A 21,867-nucleotide genomic window follows, 5' to 3' on the forward strand; every position below is an offset into this window, starting at 1 on the left:
CATACCTCTGCATCGTAATCAAACATCTGGTTCCCCTTCATGTGGTGACACTTGAGCATGACCACTGGACCGTTGAGGCGTGAGACGTCCAGACACAAGTCGTCGGTCCTGATCTCCTTATCGGCCGTGTAAGAAAACACCTGTAAAGGCGCACAAGCAGAAGAGCATTGGGTGTCAAGTTCATCGGCGACACATTTGCTGCCCAAGCTCTGTGTTGTGACTGGGACGGAGGGTCTGCTCTGCTCTGCTCACCTGGTTTCCCCCCATGCCGTGGCAGTTGAAGAAGCCCACTTTCTCGTTCTCCTTGCGGCCCATGTTATCCACGCACTGGTTGGTCTCCACGTTTCTGATCTGGGAACAGAAAGATGAACAGCTTGATTGTGAGGTGGGAATCCTACTCCAAACTGGAATAGTAAGGCAAGCAGCATCTGACCACTACATTAGTCTGAAGCAGCTACAACCCATTGGTCTTCTCCTGTGTAGAAAGTCTCCTTGACAAATGAATTAGGAGACGGCACCTGTGCCTCACATTCAAATCTAATAATTATTTTCAGATGAACAGATATGTAATACATAATTGAACATTCCCTGCTCAATGGAACAGACCATTCTGCGCTATTAAGAGTGTTTCACAACCGATACAGAACGACAGCACCTATAATTGGGAGAGCCATTGTTTTGGAACTACAAATGACTGAACATAGTCATGCCATGGAGCCAAAACACGGCGAACAACTCCAACAGGTCTGTTACTTAATGAATTCCCCCTCCAATGGGCCGTTTAATATCAAGCTAATATATGCCTAAATGCCGGGCATGCCCTGTGCTTTATGCTTCAGTTATTATCTTGCATCAGCAGCATCTAAAATTGAATAATATAACAGTGTAATGGCTTCTGTGTTTGAGAGGGAATCCAGGATGAGCTGTGTGTGTGAGGTGAGGAGTGAATCATGGCCAGACATAGAGAGAATGAGAGAGAAAGAAAGAGAGAGGGAGGGGAGGGAGGGAGGGAGGGAGAGATGAGAAGAAGGAGGAGAGGAGACTGCAGTGGCTTGCAGTGCAATGAGCAGGTTTTACTGCGGCACGTTGCAGGCTGTAAAATCGCGGCGTTTCAGCAGAATTGAACTTGGAGGGGATTACAGGCTCATTTCTCAACGCTCACTGCCCAGCGCCACTCACCAGCCCTCTGCTGTCCACCATTAATCATGGTCTCTCTCTCTCTCATCTCTCACACGCACAATCTCTTTCTATCTCACTCTCTCATCCCTCCCTCTCCCAGACTCTTTCTCCCTCCATCTCTCTCTTTACCACTCCCCCCCTAGACTCTTTCTCTCTCTCCCTCTATCTCTCCTTGTCCTCTCTCTCTCTCTCTCTCTCTCACATCCACGGTCTCCCTCTTCTCACTGCATCTTTCAACATCACTCAAGTTTCTCATTCCCGTTGTCACTTGTAAGTCTATTACCTCTTGAGCTGCGTGCCTCCGCGTCTGCTCACGGAAGATTATTCGCTCGGCCGAGCACTGACCTTGGCTCAGAGTCCGCGGCTGAACACCTACTGCTCCACTGAATCCCTGTGCGTGCGTGGTCGCTACACTTTGATCCTGATGAATCGTGTCTGGTGTGGCTGACAGTTATGTGTCCAATGTCCTACGTTGGGGCCATGTGTGTGTGTGTGTGTGTGTGTGTCTGTTGGGGTGTGGTGGGTTGTGGTGGGTTGTGGGAAGGCGGTGGTGGCGACGTACCTCTCCGAGTGAGTAGTATCTCCGGGGGATCTGGGAGTCGGGGTAGACGTTCTCCAGGTACCAGGAGAAAGGCTTGCACTGCAGGGTGTCCCTCAAGGCCTTGCGGGCTGACACGTCTCCATAGTCCACCCGCACCACACCTTCAGGGCAAACACACAACACAGCACAACATTCGTGAAGGTTCACTTACGCTCAGGGCCTCAGCATGGCTTACACATGCACACGCGCACACACACACGCATACACACATGCACACACACATACACACACAAACAAACAAACAAACTGAGCAAGGCCTTCACTGAGCAGTAATTTGTGATTTTTGTATGACATACCTTGATAAAAACCTTGATCTTCAGCTGCATTTACACCAGACCTATAAACACTTTTTCACTTTAAAGAGCATTTGTTAGCATGAAGCATTCCACGGCCCTAATCGAACGGAACTGTGAGAATGCATTCATACTCACCGCCTAAACAGAGCTGAACTCTGTGATTCTGCACAATGCAGACTATTTATGATTCTCCGCTGCCAGGGTGCACTACGTGACGTGAATGTTTACTTATGTACCAATCCTAAGAGAGAACTGTCAGCTGAAGGGCCTCCCCAACACACAGACTGATTAGCCAAACACACACACACACACACACACACACACACCCACATAAACACACCCACACACACATAAACACACGCACACACACACACCAGGGTTTCCGTTGTCCGGTAATTACCGAACATTGGCGGAAAAAAAATGAAATGTCCGACAAAATTAAATCTCTCCAGTCAAATTGTCCGAAATTGAAATTGGCTAATAATCCCGTCCCCTAATGCAATCTGAATTTGAGAATAAGCCTTAATATGTAAGCCTATATTATACGTCCTCTGGCTATGTTTTTAAATGAACAGGCTCTACCGTTTGAAAAGTAAGCTAAACAACACGCCTGCTGCATTTCAAATAGGAAGCGCACACTTAAAACGTCCATGTTAAACAACGAACAAATGAGTGAGGCGGTTCAAACATGGCCAGGCCCAGGCAGACTAGCCTTAAAAGTTTTTTCAGAGGCCAGACGCGATGGATGATGATAAATTGGTAACGTCTGAAGCCTCAGATGTCCGGTCAACTCCACCACCACCACCAGATAAAAAGCAGAAGTGTCGGGCGTATCTGTCAGAATCAGTGACATTGGAAGTGAAGTTGCGGGGGGTGCGGCCGCCCAAGACACTGTCATTCTCCATGTACACTGGACATGCAAAGTGTTCTTAACCCAAAGCATACAGTAGGCCTATACGTTCTCTGTCTATGATCTGCAGGGTTAGGGCCTCCTCGATGAGGCGATTACTGGCCCGCGGATAATTTCTGGCACAATTAAACGGTATCATTGAACCGCGGCCGAAAGAAAAAGAAACTAAACATTTCCCAGAATAGGGAACATTTCTTAATTTATTGTTATCAAATATAGAGGCATAGCATTAGGGGGTAGTGGTGTGAGCGCTCATTCTAGTCAGGGATGGATTACTGCACGGGCCTACCGGGCCCAAGCCTTTGCATGGAATCATTGCCTCAATATCAACAAATCAGGATGTAGGCTATGAATCTAGTATTGGCCATCCCCAAAATGCACCAGAATACAAGAAATCACATCAAACTAATTTTAAAATAAATTCTGGGGGAGGACCCCCAAACCCCCCCTCCCACATATACGACAATAAGTGGGGGGCCCAGGGGCCCGAAAGTTCATAATCCGCCCATGATTCTTGTGTGTGCGCATCTGTGTAAGTTAAACAGTCACCACTGGAGATAATGTGGGTAGCAGCAACAAACAACGTAGCCTTTTTAAAACAATGAACGAAGCGGACTCTTGCTGTCCATGAAAACATACATACTGGCTAGATCTTGTTAGGCATGTTTAAGTTAGGCTAATGAACATGTTGCATTCTATACAGCCTGATTATGTCATTCTTTAAGCTACATAGCCTGTCTCCGGTTTTCCTCAATTTGACTAATTAAGAAGGGCTAATAGGATATTTTAATAATATTAGGATATTTGACTGGCATATCATCAAAATGTCCGGAAAACGAAACCTGACCGGCACCATTTTTTTCTAGCGGACACACACACACACACACACACACACACACACACACACACACGAGTGGGCGCTGCAGGCTTGGCCTCGTCTCCTGCCGAGATCTCAGGTGGCTGCGGAGCGCCTCCACTCTTCCTCTCGGGCGCCTTCCTCTCGGCGTTTGACTCTTCCTCTCCTGTAAATGAATCCTGCAGCATTTGGGGGCACCCTCAGCGCCTCCACTCTTCCTCTTTCCTCCCTCTCTCTCCCTCCACTCTATCCCTCTTTCTCCAAAACGTTTGACTGTGCCACCTGTAAATGAATAATGCAGCATTTGGGGGCACCACAGCGCTCCCTCTTCTTTCCTCCCTCTCTCTCCCTCTCCAGCCTCTTTCTCTCGCTCTGGAAGGAGCTCTCTCTCCCGCTGCAAACGGCCATTTTTCCTCCTTCATCACTCTCGCCAAGCAGCCTTGGGATGCGCTGCCTGGCAGTATCCGATAGCCAGTCATCATCCACAGTCCAGCACTGCAAGATAACGCTGCCTAATACACCTGCACAATGCACACACGCAGCACTCCCTCTGTGAGTGAGCAAAGACAGAGAGCATGCATTGAGTGAATGGATGTGGAAAGGGCTTTATACATGTGAAGTGCATGGCAGATTGCAAAGATGTAATACCTACACTGTACACTAGAGGGACCCTCTTTACCATGGAACGTTAATTGTGGGCGAACTCGTAGCAGTGTGTGCTGATGGTTATTCCGTTTTTCAGGATTGTGAACACCTGCACATCATGTCAGTGGCTTGTTGTTTTTTTCCCCGCATAAGTTCTGATGAAATCGAGTAAAAAAAAAAAATAAATAAACCCAGCTGGCTCTCCTTTCAAGTCGCCCTCGAGTGCCCTCCCGTCTTTCCAGGCCATGCTGTGAGAACTGACAGGTGAGCAAATGGATTAACAGAAAGAGATCCCCCTTTCAAAAGGCTGCGAGCACACTAAGGGTAAGGCCAGAGCCACAAGTCACTAGAATATCGGGGTAGGGGGGTGACCAACGTCGTTCAGAAGCTCGCAGCGGTTTGGTGGTGTTGTTTTCTAGGTTACAGGGACCAAGGTGCTGCAACCCTGCGGTGCAATATCTCCAGCCGCAATCAAACAGTGTTTTTTTTTTTTTAATGCTGTGATCTGCAGTCAACCGTGTGATGAGAACGCTGCGGCCAGCTCTGTCATGATCTAAGCCTGGTTATCTGCAGGAGTCCACACCACACACACACACACACACACACAGACACACAGACACACATGTACACACACACACACACACGTTTCAAATCTTGCTGTGCAACAGTGTGAGACAAAAACAACTTCTGAAGAAGCTTCATGGAGATGGAGATACAGCTACTTTTTGTTGTTTTTGTCAGTACGTGAGAGCCATGAAAAGCTAACGCTAAACACCTCAAGCCTTTTGTAAACTGTATATATGCTATTAAATTGGCATCACATCAGAGAAGCAGTGCAGCTTTATTCTGAAGCCATTTGCCTGCAGTTGTTTTATTTGATAATTTGCATGACGACTGTAGGAGGAATAATCACATTAGACAGGTAATTTAATTAGCTCGACTGAAATTCCTCATTTATTTCTTAGGTGTGCTAGAACTTGCGTGGGCAAGTGTGTGTGTGTGTGTGTGTGTGTGTGTGTGTGTGTGTGTGTGTGTGTGTGTGTGTGTGTGTGTGTTTCCTTTAACTATGTGCTTGTGCGTAGGAAGAAAAATAATGTCTCTCCCCTGTTGATGATCCCCACCTTTAAGATGAGCTCAGTGAGTTCAGTTGCTGTGCCCCTCTGCCACCCCAATTCCACCTCATCCTTGCCCTGCACGCCCTCATCTCCACTTCCAGACACCCCGACCACTCCCTCCCCCACCCCCCCCCCCTCTCGCCTCTGGGCCCCTCATCCATCAGGCTGCTACGGGTCTGTGGAGGATGGCAGGGGTGATGGAGGTGGTGGTGGTGGTGGTGGTGCAGCACTTATAGGAACTCCCTGAGCTGCCCTCTGGCCACTCCAATTCCACAGCCTGACCAGATTAGAGCGGGGCGCCGGCACAGGATGCCCCTGCATGCCCGCACAAACACTCACACACACGCACGCACACTCATGTGCTCTGATTGGATGTGGCAGAGGCAACACAAAGAGTAATCACATTACCCCGCTTGTAGGAATAGGATGCTGGCATTCTTGTTATTTCACACACACAAACACACACACATACACACAGTCTCTACACTCTTTCACTCTGTCTCATTCTTTGTTGGTCTGCCTGTGTCTGTCTGTCCTTTTACACATTCCCTTGTTCCCTGTGTCTCTCTCTATTTCTGACTGACACACACACACACACACACACACACACACACACACACACAGAGAGAGAGAAGGCGAGCTGTAGGCGAGTGGCCTGTAGGGACTGATGTGTGGCGCTCCCGTGAGGCCCGTGACCGGATCATAAAAGCAGCCTTTCATGAATATGTGAGCGGCAGTTCTCAACTGCTCCATCCCTTCTCTCCAAAAAGACACTTTAGTACAATGCCTGCCATGAATAAAAGATTACCTGTGACCCCCCCCCCCCCACCACCACACACACCTCACCCTCCAGAAAGCTCGCCTCATTCACTTGCTCTCTCGCTGGCTCGCTATGTGTGTAAACATGACAAACAGCATTGCCCAGGTAAAGGTAGGGCGTGCCTCACTTGCACCCACACTCTCTCATGGGCGAAAACCGTCCCGCAGGGAGTCCGCTCACATGAGAGCTGGACAGAGAGGGGGGGTGGGGGGTCATTACACATCCATCAAGCTGAGTCATGCGGCGAGAAGTGACCCACAGGCAGACCTCCACAAGAAGGAGAGAAATTTAAAATAAATAAATGGAACTGCCCGCAAGTCTCATTTTATGTACAGGAGCCTCGGGAGATAAAATGCAGCAAAAATGAAAACAAACAAACAAAACATACAAAACAAACAACATGAAACAACGTGCAACGTTTCCCAGAGTTCTTGGCCACATGAGGTGAGACTGGGTAGAGGCTGCAGTGTTCACGTGCCCGGAGGTCTACGCATACACAGCATACGAGAGAGAGAGAGAGAAGAGAGAGGAAGAGAGGGAGAGAGAGAGAGACAGGGAGATAAAGAGAGAGACAGAGAGAGAGAGAGAGACAGAGCGACAGAGAGTGAGAGGGAGAGAAAAAGAGAGAGAAAGAGAGAGCGCAATTACAGGCTCTGGCGCCTGCACCTCCACAGAAATGGCCAAACTGAAAAATCTATTTTTAAACAACGCCGCTGCATCATACTCGCCGACTGACACTCATTCACTCTCTCTCTTTATTTCTCTAGAAGACACACACACACACAGCGAAACACACATACTCACGTGCACACACAGGCATATGCAGACAGACAAACAGACACACACACACACACAGAGAAACACACACACTCACGTGCACACACAGGCATATGCAGACACTCAATTTGCCATCACAAATTTTAACTTCTTGGCAGTGCAACAGAGAACCTCCTCTGACAGAGAGGCCAGACTATGTGTGTGTGTGTGTTTGATTATGTATGTTAAGGGACTCCATAAAGGCCATTAACTTCTCTGTCTACGCAATCAAACATCACAACAGCAAAACAGAAATTTGTATTCATAATTCAGCCTCGATGCATCCAATTAAATGAGGTAAATAATTTGGAATGAGTACAAGCTAAGAGTAAATAAAGCAAGTCCTCTGTTTTAATTAGACTGCTTCTCTTCTAATTTTTTTTCACAAGCGTGTAATACACATCAGCATGAAGGAAGCGCTTGGCAACTTGGCAACAGGTGGAACTATGTCTATGTTTTCCATTATTCAAATGAGTTGCAATTAGCTCTTCTAAGATAACAGAGATGATGAGGATGGGGTCAAACCATAAGCTAAAAAGCACAGACTGTGGTGTCACCTGCCATTACATAGCACTCAGGAGCAAGTACGTCACAAGCGCAAGACACAAGGGCGTGGTGGAGCAGTGGTATTGTCTCCGACCAGGGATGTAGTGGTAAAATAAGAGGTGGGTAAACTATGAATTCTGTGATCAAGGTGAGGTATACTGCCACTGAGAGTCTGTGTCTCTTTGGATAAAAGCGGCTGCTAAATATCAGTCAACTATCAGTCACACAAGCATGGTGACAGACACACAGAGAGAGAGAGAGAGAGAGAGAGAGAGAGAGAGAGAGAGAGAGAGAGAGAGAGAGAGAAAAAAACTAGTGACTGTACCTGGTGATATGATGTAGAAGAAGTCTTTGAACTCGTCCATCCACACCTCGGCCAGGCGGCGGTTGTTCTTGTTGATGACCTGGCCGGTGCCCCCGGGAAATGTGTAGGGGGTGGCCTTGCGGAACACGTGGCCCACGTGGGAGCAGGTGACAATCTCCAGCGAGCCCCCACACTGCCAGATCTGTAGAGATAGGGGGAAGCGGGACCAACCAGAGGTCACGAGACGCATGTCAGGGAGCGTGTGTGTGTGTGTGTGTGTGTGTGTGTGTGTGTGTCTTCTACGATATCATCAGGTACAGCAGGTGAACGCTGAGCTCTTTTACAGTTTGACCCTCCTCACCTAGTGACAGCTGCCCCAGGGGGCCGAGAGACTACTGAACTTACACTGACCCTGTCGTCAGCTACACACTGCGCACTCCATAGACGCTATCTGAGGGGCTAACCCCGACTTTGGCATTCATTACACATGACTCAATCCTCAGAGGGAGGCCAGGTACGGTCACTTACCCTGAAAGACAACTCCAGGTTCTCCCCTCCCCATATGTCCATCCCTGGGTCATAGGTGCCAATTTCTTCAAAATATGTGCGGTCAATGGAGAACAGGCCGCCAGCCATCGTAGGTGTTCTGTTAGAGAAAACAGAGTGACAGAGAGAGAGAGAAGAGAGAGAGAGAGAGAGATAGGGGTGAGGGTGATGGACAGAGAGAAGAGGAGAAAAAAAAAACGATAAAAAGATTATGCAACATTGTACATATCACATTACAGGCCGTTGCTTTTCAAGTGTGACAGGGCCTACTATTGAGCCTTTTGTGGATTTCAAAAGTAATTAAATCCTGTGTATATTTGTCAGCCACCGAGAGCTGACAAGCAGCCCTTTGAGATGGGCTCAGTCTATCTGGGGCCTGAAGACTTATAATCTCCAACCCTGCTCTCCTCTGATGGACAGCTAATGCTAATTTACGGGCGGGTAGGTGATCAATCAGGCGGTGACTATGCTAGCTGTCCCGCGGCAAAACAGACATGTCTGCTGATGCTGCAGGACTAAGGAAGCCACCGGGCATGATGGCATTTTTTATTCCCTCCATCATCTCACATTCATCAGGCCATTTTCCCCCCTTTTATTCGGTTGTTTCGTGGCATTTGATTCATGAAGAGCGCAGATTTTCCTGAAATCTCTTTTTTTTCCCCCCTCTCTTTTTCTCTGCGGCTATTATTGAGATCTGATTTGTGCGAGGCTGAGTGATTGGCCGCTTCAGGTGCTGAGCACAATTACGGCGAAGCTGGCCGCGGCTGTCAGGGGGCGACGGCGCGCCTCTCCGCTAGTTGCCACATCCAATGAATGAGATTAATGATGTTGAGACAAATGGCGGCGTGTTCTTTTGTTCAGACCGCCGCCGCAGCACTTCAAGAGGAATTAGCATGGGCTTTGTTTAACGCTATGGACTGACACATGTGGACGCAAATGTGCAACACACACACACACACACACACGCGCGCGCGCACACACACGCACACACGCGCGCGCACACACACACACACACACACACACACACACGCACGCACACAGACACACACGCACGCGTGCACACAGGCATGCACACACACACAAATAGAAGACCACAAAGAAAGGGTTTTCGATCTCAATGAGGATCCCTGGGAGGTAGAGCAAGCAATCTTCACTGCCGCCTAAGCACTGACTTGGCTCATGATTACACTTCTGGAATCTTCTGGAATAAGTGATTAGTACTATGCCCTGGTGTCTTTTCCCCATGACTGCCAGATGTGATGGCTCATAGACACACCGGGGTGAGCCTTGGGAGCCATATCCCTCTAAAGTTAACACCTACGCTGTGCTCCATTTTTTTTCCGCTGCCGGTAAAAAAAGAACATTTTGTAGGGAACTGAAGATTAGATTTTTCCCTTGGTTCAGTGAATCTTAATTAATCTAGGTGGATTGGATGAGTCCAGACATGCTTGAGTGTGTGCGCTCCACGGCAGCTCGCAGACACGGGCACACGGGCGTAGGTAAATCATTCCAATCTAATCTCCCTTTCCTTATCGCCTTTCCGGATGCTTCCGTCCGCCCCTATAACATGCTGTGCCGGCGTTATCACAAACACATCTGTTAAGCAAGTGCAATGTCTCTGCGCAAACAAACGCCAGTCTCTCTGGTGGGCGGAACGTCAGAGTTTATTGGACAGAAAATGACACGATCGGCTCGTTTGGCGTCTCAAAAAGGGATTCTGAGTTGTCATGGCACCGCCTGAGGGGAGACGGTCTGGAGAAGAAATTTGATCAAACTTTCCACCTCCAGCGGAGAGTCTATTTTTGGGCTGCAGGATGAGTAAGCAGGCTCTCGTGTGCTCGCCGTCCTCCATGACCTCGCTGGTTCAGGAGGAGGTGATCCACTGACGCTCCAGCTGAATCCTCTATGGATATGACTCAATCTATAGAGCTCCTATATGCAACCACTCTTTGCGAATGAATAAACCCGAATCATGCCCCTTGTATGTACCCCTCAATGACAAACTCTGAAGCAAAGAGGTTCAAGTTGGGAGCACACATTCAGAACGAACACAGGATGCTGTAACTCAAACTGTTTTCTGCAGCTTTGTGTTCAGATATCTAGAGTCCAAGAAATATATTGACAGTCAAGTGCTATGACATTATCAATTCTAATCATTCTAGTATGTCTTGAAGAAGCATGCCATTTCTTGATGAATGAATGCACTATGTTGTACTTTGACTAACTTTAACTTCTAACTTGAACTTGAACTCTTTGGTGTAGCTCCCCAACTGAATTAGTATTGGTTTGGAAAGCGTGCCCTCATCTCCCTCCAGCCAAACAAAGTCTATGGAGCGTCAGCCATCTTTGCTCTGTGAGAAAGTGTGATAGAAATGTGGCTCTGTAACGGCAATCGTACCTGACTGGGAGGGTCCGGTCCCCCTTGCGCCGGTCCATCTCCCTCTGGGGTACAGGGTACCAGCGGAAGTTCAGCTTCCAGTTGAAGCCGCCGTACGTCATGTCCGAGCCGGCCATGTACTCGAACGTCTCATCGCTGATGACATCGATGATGGGACACACCACAGACGTCCTGTAACAGCAACAGAACAGGGAAACGATGAGAAAGCACAATGTCATGACTCACACACAAGTTTCAGTGTTCAGCAAAGAGTTATGCTTCCCACTTCCTTAAACAGAATAAATTATTCATAGAGAGGACAATCCCCAAACTATTCTTCTCGAGACCAATAGGGTAAGAATGAGAAAAATCACGATGTGCTGACCGCACAATACACGCCTGGCATTATTCCGATATTCATTATGAGCGTTGCTACAGTCAGTCAAAAAGCCCATATGGCAGCCATTATGGATCCCACCGACTGCTAAACTCCATAACAGGAATGCCAATTACTCTGACACCTGAGGCAAGACGCAGCACCACAGAGTTCCTGATTGCAATCAATGCAAAGCTAATATTAGCACTGTCTGGCGCTGCCAATATCAGAGCTGCTGCCTTGCATCTTTCCCCGCACAAATTAGCTCAAAAGTGTGTTTTTTCTTTACTCTCACCCAAAGGCGCCTCCATTCCACACCAATTCGGTCTGATCTCGCTCAGCAGACGTTTTCCTCAGACTGGTGACCGCAGCTGTCTGTTAGCCTGGCTATGGAATTATGTATGACAGCGTTGCGGCGTGCCTGGCATAATGCACTGCGTAGTGTCACTCTAAACACTCCGCCTGGCAATATGAGCACATTTACAAGTTGCTATGACGGGAGTGTGACAAGAGGGACAAATTGCACTTTTCATGTCTTCATCATCATCATCATCACTACCGTCGTCATAACGATCACCACCACAAAATCCACTGTCATCGCTCTTGAAGCATAAAAGGACCAAGAGCTGCTGACAGTCTCAAAAAGGGATAAACTGGAACAGTTACCAACTGCAAAAAAGAGAGTGTGTGGGGGAAAAAAGTGGTTTGGCCTCTTTTTGTTCCCAAATCTCTGAGCCTCTGAAGGAGCCGTGGACAGATGAATCACAATGACTAGGAGTCGGTTTGCTCATGGGTCTGTAATGATGGGCTTAGATGCTCTTGTGACAGACCAAGCGGATTTCACCTTCAGCTGCGAGAGAAAAGGGACAGCGCTTCCGCAAGAGAAACATTTGCATGTGTTTCAGCATGCACGCACACACACACACACACACACACACACACACACACACACACACACACACACACACACACACACACACACACACACACACACACACACACACACACAACTTCTTTTCACTACAGCTCACTCTACCACACACACACACACACACACACACACACATACACACAGCTGTCACTGGCACTGGCTTCAGCAAGTGTCTGCTAAAATTACATGCAACTCTTTAGATTACAAAAAGCACAAAAGAAATGCAAATCCCCATCACTCGCAGACAAGGAGGACAGAGGCAAATTACCCATATGCTGCTCACACAAAAACCTGACGTGCATTTCACCAAACTCAATTTTTCCAGCTGTTCCTGTGCTAGGTAACTGGGGGGAGGTAAGAAATCTCTTCATATGCTCCTTGCACTTGCAGCATTTACAATACCAAGCACAGAATGTCCTCTCCCTACAGTTCAAAGAGGTACATTGAATAATTTAACCTACACAAACCAAGCCCATTATATGGTTATATGGCCTCAGATCTGCTGGGCCATTGCGTTTTACTACAGAAGTATGCACAGTAACTTAGTGCTGTATATATTTCAGTGGTATATCACACTAGTTGGTTTATACTGCACAATCTCCTCAGGGCAGTCGTGGCCTACTGGTTAGGGCTTCGGGCTGGGAACAGAAGGGTTGCCCATTTGATCCCCAACCAGTGGGAACAGCTGAAGTGCCCTTGAGCAAGACACCTAGCCCCTCACTGCTGCACCTAACCCCTCACTGCTGCACCTAACCCCTCACTGCTGCACCTAACCCCTCACTGCTGCACCTAACCCCTCACTGTTAGTGTGTGCTTCACCTCACTGTGTGTTCACTGTGTGCTCTGTGTGTTCTAATTCACGGATGGGATAAATGCAGAGGCCAAATTTCGTGTATACGCAAGTATACTTGGCCTAGAAACCTGATTTACATTTACAGAATAAGTGCACACACTACTCCAGCATGCCCGTCGCCCTGTTCTTCACCTTAAGCTAAAGAAAGACAATGCCATGCAGCATTCTCTACAACCAAATTTGGTGGGTTGGGATTAACTAAAGGTCAGTCCCTTTATCTTAAGCTAAAGATAGAGAGTTCCCCCAAATACAAGTCTGGCAGGTGGGTATTATCTACAGGTCAGTCCCCTTACCTTAATCTAAAGACGGGGTATTCGCCCACATCCAAATCTGCCGGGTTGGTATTAACAAAGGTCAGTGTCCTTACCGGTCCTCTTTGATGCGGGCCAGCAGTGGCTCCAGCCAGCCTACTGTGCACTCGCAGTGGGCGTCCAGGAAGGTGATGACCTGTCCCTTGGTGGCGGCTGCCCCCCGCAGCCGAGCCCGGATGAGGCCCGAGCGCTGCTCCATGCGCAGGATCCGCACCGGCACCTCCAGGTTCCGCACATAGTCGTCCAGCTTCTTCTTCAGGAAGTCTGGGGTGGGAGGGGAGGAGAGGAGAGCAGGAGGAGACAGTGCTGCTTACAGAGAACATCCGGTGTGACGGGAATGTTGGAAAATGAACGTTCTAAAGAATATCTGGGTTCATTGAATTCAACCAGAGCCATATAAGGCTATCTATAAGGCAGGCTTGTGCAAAATTCCAGAATTGAATTGAAACTCTGAATTGAAGCAGAATTGCAATTCGAATTGTGCACAACCCTGCTATAAGGCTCTGAATTCAACATAGAATTTTAGAACCTTGAATTGTTGCGGAACGGAATCTCATGTTAAAATGTTCCAAAAACCCACACCTTAATTAAACATCAAAGTTTTGAGTCAGATATGGGTGTTGGCATAGTCGGCATTCAACCCTGAAGCGGTTTGCATTGAAAATCAATTCCTAGCTAATGCTAACAGAGGAAGCGTGTATGACAGAAGGAAGCGTGACTGAGGGAAACCGGGGAGCAGCCAGGAGATGGTACCTCTCTCACTGGCATCGTCCACCAGCACGATCTCCACGAGCAGGTGGCGCGGAGAGCGGTTGATGACGCTGTGGACCGTGCGCAGCAGCGTGCTCCACGCCTCGTTGTGGAACACGATGACGATGCTGGTGTTGGGCAAGTCATCCTGATACACCTTGGTCTTGCAGCTAATAAGATTTAAATAAAGTACAGAGTCTCGGTTAAAAGAGTAAGCCTCAGGATACACACACACACACACACACGACCATAAAATGGGGCTCCTGTGATATGATGTGGGTCTAGCTCAACATGCTTCTGGGGGGGGGTGCTGGATGGGAGGCAACAGAGCCATAAAGCTCCATCTTGACTTAATGGCACCAACAGTGCTGCCTTTACCCCGGGATGGAGATGCATCCATCCTGCGCACGCCACACAGACACAAAGCAGAGCAGGGGGCGCCTGTCGCCAGCAGCTGCTGAATAAAGGATGAGGGTGCATTAGCAGCAGAGAGGAGGATGTGTGAGGTGACAGGGGTGGCTGGATGGGAGGGGAGGATAGCTCTCCTGCCCCGCCCACCCCCCCCCCCCGCCAATCACCATCCCCACCCCCCCGCAACCCCATGTCTCAAAAATGGCTGACCCGGATGACAGAATGGGGTCAGCAGGGGGCACACCCCTCTCTCTGTGGCGTGAGTCGACCCACGAATTTAGCCAATGACCGGTCTTTCCTCACTGTGCTTGAGAATGTCTTTTCAGGGCTGTATGGCTTTTTTTCACCTAAGTTTATTCAGCACAGCTGATTCATAAAGATGTTGGGGAGAAAAGATTAGATTTGCAATCCCACCTTTCTTCTGTGGCACTACACTCGCTCGCCATGCGGCAGAATCACCTCCTCGAGACTTGTCATTTATTCGCCATAAGAGCTCCTCGCCAAACCATCACGCTGGACTAATAGCTTACGATTACCCACAGTGCACTGCCTGGGTATTTTTCCAACAAGTCGACGGCCCCAAACCTGGAAGCCGGTGATGAATAGGTGAATTGTGCTTAAAAAAAAAAAAGAGTCTTCAATAAAATGGTAGGGAGTGCACCATCCTCAGGAAAACAGATGTTAACAAATGCTTCTGAGGGAGTGCATAAAAATGAATCACAGTGGTGTGTCGTAGGAAAGAGGGGGAGGGGGAGGCTAGGCTCTGTAAATCAGCGGGGTAAGATGAATGCTGAAATGTTTCACCCAAATAGCTCCCCGGCTTTTCATTATGCTGCTCAAATGAGGCCTGGGTGTTTCAGAAAACAACACTTCCCCATTCCCCCCTCTACTGAGTGATGAAAAACGCTTGCCCCTACGCTCCTTGAAATGGAGGCAAAACAAGAACATTTTAAAACGCTGAGCATTTATTTATGATGTTTTGGAGACATTTTTAAAAGCTGAAAATGGGTGCCTTGTCTTCATAATACACCCCATTTGATCCTTTTTTTTAAAAGCATTCTGTACATTAAAGTGCTATTGAAGACATATGCCTTTGGCAGTCAAACATTTTGTGCATTGGGCTCATCATTGTGGCTTTCGTTCATTTTACTCAAACACTGATGCCACCTATGTGTGTTACTTTACATGATTTATAGTAAGTAGTGGTGACACAAATGTGTTTGTCTAGGGGTTGGCATAGTTCTGGCAATGTTCTCTAAAACACTACTGAAGTACTATTAAGTGAACAACTTGTCTTGTGGCCTTGTGGTTATCAACGACATTCATCCTACCATGCGGTCAGGTGTCAGGTGGGCCCAATCTACTGCCTGACTCACCCATCCAGTCTTACGTCGGGCAGGCTCCTGTTAAGGGCGATCATGTCGCTGGCCATCAGGTTGAACTGGTTGATCTTAAAGAGCTCCTTCATCTTCTCCTGGTCATCCTTCGGGAGGACCACCGCCTTCCCCATCTCGCCTGGACCCTCGTGGGAGCGGGAGATCACAGCTGCAAGACCCACACAAACCAGAACGCCATCAGCAAGACTTCAGTTACGCCTACGTAGCTACACCTCTGCCCTGTATATGAAAACAGATCCTGACCCCAGCTTGACTCTCACTCAAACAAAAAAATAGTTACATTCAGAGAGAGAGAGAGAGAGAGAAACAGAGAAGAGAGAGAGAGAGAGAGAGAGAAAGAGAGAGAGCCTCTGGCCTTTCGAGGATAAATTATGAGAGGAGTTGTGACATGGGTATGAAGTAAAAAATGAGCAGTGTTCTGAACCAGTGATCCATGTTATAGAATGTGTCAGCGGGAATGCGGCGACGTCCTTGGGCCGAGACTTACAGTATCGTACATCTCTACTGTAGCCCGGCACTGTCACAGCAGCGAAACGAGAAGCGACTAGAGGAAAAGCGAAAACAGCTGCTGGCCAGATTCATGGGCCGCTGGCCGATCTAATTTTGAAAGTAGATACCAAGAGTTCCTCACACCAAAGCCTCAGATGGAGGGGCAGGGCAGTGGAGTCCAGACAACTTAAAAGCAGCAGACAGAAGCCGAACTAGCTGCTACGTGTAAGAAGAGAAGTATACGGGTCCCCACTGCATTTGTGGTAGTGTGACTGGGCGTTGCACTTCCCACTCAGCAGCACGGCCCGCTCAGCAGCACGGCTTTCTTTAACTTTAAAGGGTGGTGGCCGCAGCACTGGACTGTGCCCTATGGCTCTGAATGCAAATTAAAAACAGCGGAAATAGCTGATGGATTGATGGCTCTTGGTGACGACTCAAGGTGAAGAGGTGCATTAGTGGGCGGCTGGGGTGGTGCGTGTGTGTGTGTGGGGGGGGGGGGTGGATGTGAGGGGGGTGGGGTGGATGCAGGTCTGCCGCAGGTTCAGGTTAAGAGGATTCCACAGGGGCCCTAACACTGGGGGTGCAGCGTATGGAGCAGAGCCTGATGGGTCAGCCCCTCTCCATTAGGACATTGGCTTAACACCGGATGGTCCGACCGAGGCCATCGGATGATCGGGATTACTGAGTCAAATTGCAAGGCACTCTTGGAAAATGGACCGAAATCAACGCATGCACAGACTCCTTCTTATTTGGGTTAATTCACTGTGTGATAGGCCACAGGGGCCTCTGGGGAGAAGGATTTTATAAACCAGGCCAAATCATCAAACCCTCAAATATGAAATATGAAATTTTGAAGGATTTTATAAACCATGGCCCTCTTATTTACTTAAATTTTTTGTTTACAATGTTATGTTTGTCTGTGGAAAAATTGGTAAAATATGTCCTTCAAATAGAAACGTAACAAAAAATAACAGTTGACTTTGAAAAACAAAAAAAATAACAGTTGCTGAAAAAACTAATCTATCTGTGTCATATTCCTTCCTTCCAAATCTGCAACAATTACACATTAGAGGCTTAACAGTTATGGCAGATTTACCACAGTCATTTCCAGTAATGGATTATTGTAGTTCCTAGTACACAGGCACATATTTAAGAACAATGCTGAGATCTTGTTCTATCTCTGTGGCAAATGTGACAGTATTTGTCCCTAAGAGAAATGCATTCACTGTTAGCTGATGTTTGATAACGCCTGTAAGACAACAACTCTCCCGACAGGTCATATATTAATCTACATCATCGCCTCGAAGAGGGATCTGGGATTAACATGGATGATCATGTGCAGTGGTAGTCGAGTGAGAGACGCACTGAACAGTGAGGGCTTACGTCTCAACCCAGAGTAATAATAAGGACATACAACACGTCAGGTCCAACAATCGATTTACACGTAGGCCTACTAAGATACACTTGAACAATGAAGTATATAACAGCAATAACAAGGCTATGGCAACCAGACAACATGGATTTGATAACTAAAGGAAAATGGTGATTTATGTAGGCCTAACTAGTAAATGTTCGAGAAAAAATAATTAAAAAACCCTCTTCAGCATTAGCTAAATACTATGAATATTCTGAATTTGCGGATGAAGCCAAGTCTATCTTACTGGCTAAATCAGCTTTGAAGTATCTCAACCAGCCGCTGACACTTAAATATGCATGGCGAAAAACAGTCACAGCCTCTTCTGCCTCTATTTTCTCCAACTTCTTTTGAAGCCATCTTGGTGTAATGCTGCTATGACAACTGTTCACTCATGTGTATTGTTCAGCAGTGGAGGCACCTTTGTTGATCATTGGATCTCGGAAACTGCTAAATGTCAGGGTCTCTTGTGAGTCTCTCAGCTCCCAATCTGTGTGTTTGTGTGTGTGTGTGTGTGTGTGTGTGTGTGTGTGTGTGTGTGTGTGTGTGTGTGTGTGTGTGTGTGTGTGTGTGTTTCTCACATTTCAGCCCTTTGACATCTCCTAACCTGGTTTGTGAGACACAGACACAGACACACACATACAGACAGACACACAGACACACACACACACACAGACACACACAGACACACACACACACACACACACACAGCATCCGTTTTAAAAGACCAGGCTCTCTTGAATCTAACAACCACATCCGTCAAGGAGGCAAGCTTGCTTCCCCAGGAACCAGTTCAAGTGTTTTACGTCATCTGTACATTGGAGCTCAATGGAACACAGCACAAAGTCTTACTAGGCCTGTGTGAATAATACAGTCTCAGATTCAGATAAACAATAACGGGCAACAGACCGATTAACGACACACAGAGGGCCACAGACAAACAATGTCTTGTCTGATGCAGGAGATTGCTGTATCTCTCACCACAATCACCTCATGTGAATGTGAACGCACAATCACCTTAGTGTGAACAGTGAGAGGATTAAGGTAACCCACGACAGCACGCCAGGGTTTGGGTGTGTGAACATGGCAGCGACACACATGCACACACACGGCTCTCCGCTCCACCACCACAGTCGGCCGCCAGTGCTGCTGCGCACCAGGCAGGAACGGTTTGATCTCACCAGGTGTCCTACAGCACCTGCCATCACAGGCTGCCCAGCCCAGCCCAGCCCAGCCCAGCCCAGAGCAGAGCACAGCCCAGCAGAGCAGCGCAGAGGGCTGTGAGCATGCTGCAGCACCATGAGCAATATGAGCTCCAAACCATGAAGACGGATGCACTGAAGTGAAGGCCTGCTGTGTGTGGTGTCGGCAAAGCTCAGAGTTAAACAAGGATGAACGTCTTCCTGTTCTTTTCTGAAAGGAATGTTTAGGATGTCCAACGTCCTGAAGAGCAGACACTGTCAGCAGCACGCATGGAATGGCAGTTATGATGGTAATTACGGTTCAAATGGCAAGCCACACGTACAGATGCCTAATGACTCGTGCAAGAGAGCTCCTCTAATCGAGCGGTGGAAATTTTCCAGTCTTCTAGAGGCCTTGTCTAAGAGGACCATATAAACATATGGCCACGTTGTAAAAGTGCATGTCATGCGCTGGCCCACAGACATGATCATTCCCCAGGCAGACTGATGCATCCGTGCAAAACTCAGTGGAGGCAAACTTGAAATGACTCAAAAATAAATAAGACAACTAGGGAGTCGGTGCATCCATCAACCCACACAAATAGCAGTAAGGAGAGAGGGTATTGATTGAGTCCAGAATGAAACATGCTGCAAATGAGGCTCTTACTTTTCCACGAGTGGGCAATCAATTCTCTGTAAGGTGGCACGATTAATCTAAAACAGGGTGCTCAATTTAAAAAGCAAATCACTGAGAGATCGGACTGGCACTGCTTCTTTCCGATGAAATCATAAAGGTGTTGTCAAACTAATTATGGCTTACCAAATTCATACCCTCAATAACATAATATTAAAGACTAACAGACACTTAGACAGATAAGGGCAATTTCTCCACTGCTATATAGTTAAAAGGGACCTGACTATGTTCACGATAAACATGTTAATATTATTGATACTAGTGATAAACATCTAAACTATTTTTTATAGCTGCTCAACAAACATATCATCCAGGGCTTCATGACTAATTATCTAGTTACCAGGCATGAGTTTCAAATGATTAACAATGTCCCGGATAAGGGCCTGTGACCGTGTATATACTGTATCTGAACGCATCAGTGCCTGAACATCTCAAGGGTAGTCCATTCACATCAACACCTAAATCAGCAAGACATAAAGTCAGGGCAGCATGAAGGAGGGCAACATGATTAAATCACCCATTGTGATGGCAATTCAACAAGTACAAATGCACAATAAGTACAATTGCACAACAGAGCAATATTGTCAAAGGCTGACAGACCGTCTCAGACCGTTTAAGCCTTGCTTTTCTGGGCAGAATGACTACTTAGACCTCAGTTGACAATCTAATTCCTTAATAGCTTCACAGGCATATTTAGATTTCAACTTGCTGTATTGTGGGGTGTGAGAATCAGAGACCGAAGAGGATTTCTGTTTTACATAATGGAAAAAAATCTCTGAAAAAAGAATGGCCAACACTACAATTTATTCAAAGAAACCCATGCTTTGTGTATGTAAAAAGAGCAACGCACTTTACTTTCTAGCACTCCGGCTTCCTAACCTTGGAAGCAGCTTAACTTGACCCTCTTAATCCTATTTACCTGCAAGACCGCCTACTTAAAGATACCAATTACACTGGTAATCAGAAAGTATGGCCAACTGTTCAGCTTTTTCAGACAGACTAAGGAAAAGGTGATAAGCAAGAGCTACTTCCTATTGATCTAACATTTACTGCGAAAACCAACGGGCCTTCCAAATGCTGCAATTATAACTGCATATGAGTATACACATATCACTTATGAATGTAGTATCCTACTATGAACTGAGGCATCAGCCAGACACCATTGCTCTGGTGGCCCTGCAGTGTGCTACAGTAGGCATGCCATGGATGTAAAAATGACTTAACAGGCCCTTCAGCACCACAGAACTATAAGAGTTATATCAGGCTCCTCTGTGATGCTTCCCAGATGTCAGCCTCCACTTTAATTTTCTCTCACTTTGTATCATCACTGTTATCGCTCTACTGACATCATTCCTCCACCCTCCCTTCTCTGGCACAAAGGATAGATCTCCAAGGACACGGTCAAACGATCAAAGCACCATCTAAAATGATAACATCACTACGGGCCATGCTTGTTTGAATTACCACCACTGTTTAGCTTAGGGCAACCAACCCCCCCACACACACACTCACAGATACTCAAACACTTAAAATACCGCTATTAAATTAAATGACTCCTCTGAACTTCTGATTTGTGTACACAGGGGTAAATCAGCCCCTTTCCTGTGAGTGGCCTGCTCTGAGTAAGCGTGTTTGTGGCCTGCCAAGGGCAGATTAACGGTCCCTGGGGGTGGTTGTTTCAGCAGAGGACTCGTACCTCTCAGGGCGGGCAGCAGTGAGCGGTCCTTCCTGTCGTCGCACTTGTTGCACTCGCTGAAGTAGAGCAGCAGGAAGACGTCCACCAGCACCCACACCAGCGAGGTGGTCAGCACCACCTTGCAGTAGACGAAGCGCCGCATGCTGGAGCTCGGGGTCGGAGTCGGGCTGCCGGAACAGGGAGAAGGGGGTGGGAGAGGCGAGAAGAGGAGAGGAGAGGAGAAGAGAGGAGAGGAGGGTTGGCCAGTGGCGTCAGGAGCCCAGGGAGAGCTCAGGGGCAGGGGCAAGGGTAAAGGAGTGGAGAGGCAGCAGTGGGGAGAGAGAGCCGAGGCGACGCCACAACGTCATCCCACT

At 47.7% G+C, this 21,867-nt stretch overlaps 1 protein-coding gene across 3 annotated transcripts in view; it reads right to left on the reverse strand.

The window, feature by feature from the left end:
• galnt13 (UDP-N-acetyl-alpha-D-galactosamine:polypeptide N-acetylgalactosaminyltransferase 13) overlaps positions 1–21,867 on the reverse strand; it is a 36,590-nt gene that overhangs the window by 11,323 nt on the left and 3,400 nt on the right. For all 3 annotated transcript variants that reach the window (XM_048239737.1, XM_048239736.1, XM_048239735.1), the window contains exons 2-11: positions 21,515–21,865; positions 16,020–16,188; positions 14,236–14,402; positions 13,539–13,746; positions 11,033–11,203; positions 8,617–8,734; positions 8,110–8,290; positions 1,742–1,881; positions 253–351; positions 6–140 (exon numbers count right to left, since the gene is read on the reverse strand). In XM_048239737.1, the coding sequence (XP_048095694.1) occupies positions 6–140; positions 253–351; positions 1,742–1,881; positions 8,110–8,290; positions 8,617–8,734; positions 11,033–11,203; positions 13,539–13,746; positions 14,236–14,402; positions 16,020–16,188; positions 21,515–21,656 (1,530 nt within the window). In that variant the 5' untranslated portion in view covers positions 21,657–21,865. The remainder of the gene's footprint in view (positions 1–5; positions 141–252; positions 352–1,741; positions 1,882–8,109; positions 8,291–8,616; positions 8,735–11,032; positions 11,204–13,538; positions 13,747–14,235; positions 14,403–16,019; positions 16,189–21,514; positions 21,866–21,867) is intronic.

Source organism: Alosa alosa, chromosome 3 (genome assembly GCF_017589495.1).
Source record: "Alosa alosa isolate M-15738 ecotype Scorff River chromosome 3, AALO_Geno_1.1, whole genome shotgun sequence".
Lineage (NCBI taxonomy): Eukaryota > Metazoa > Chordata > Actinopteri > Clupeiformes > Clupeidae > Alosa > Alosa alosa.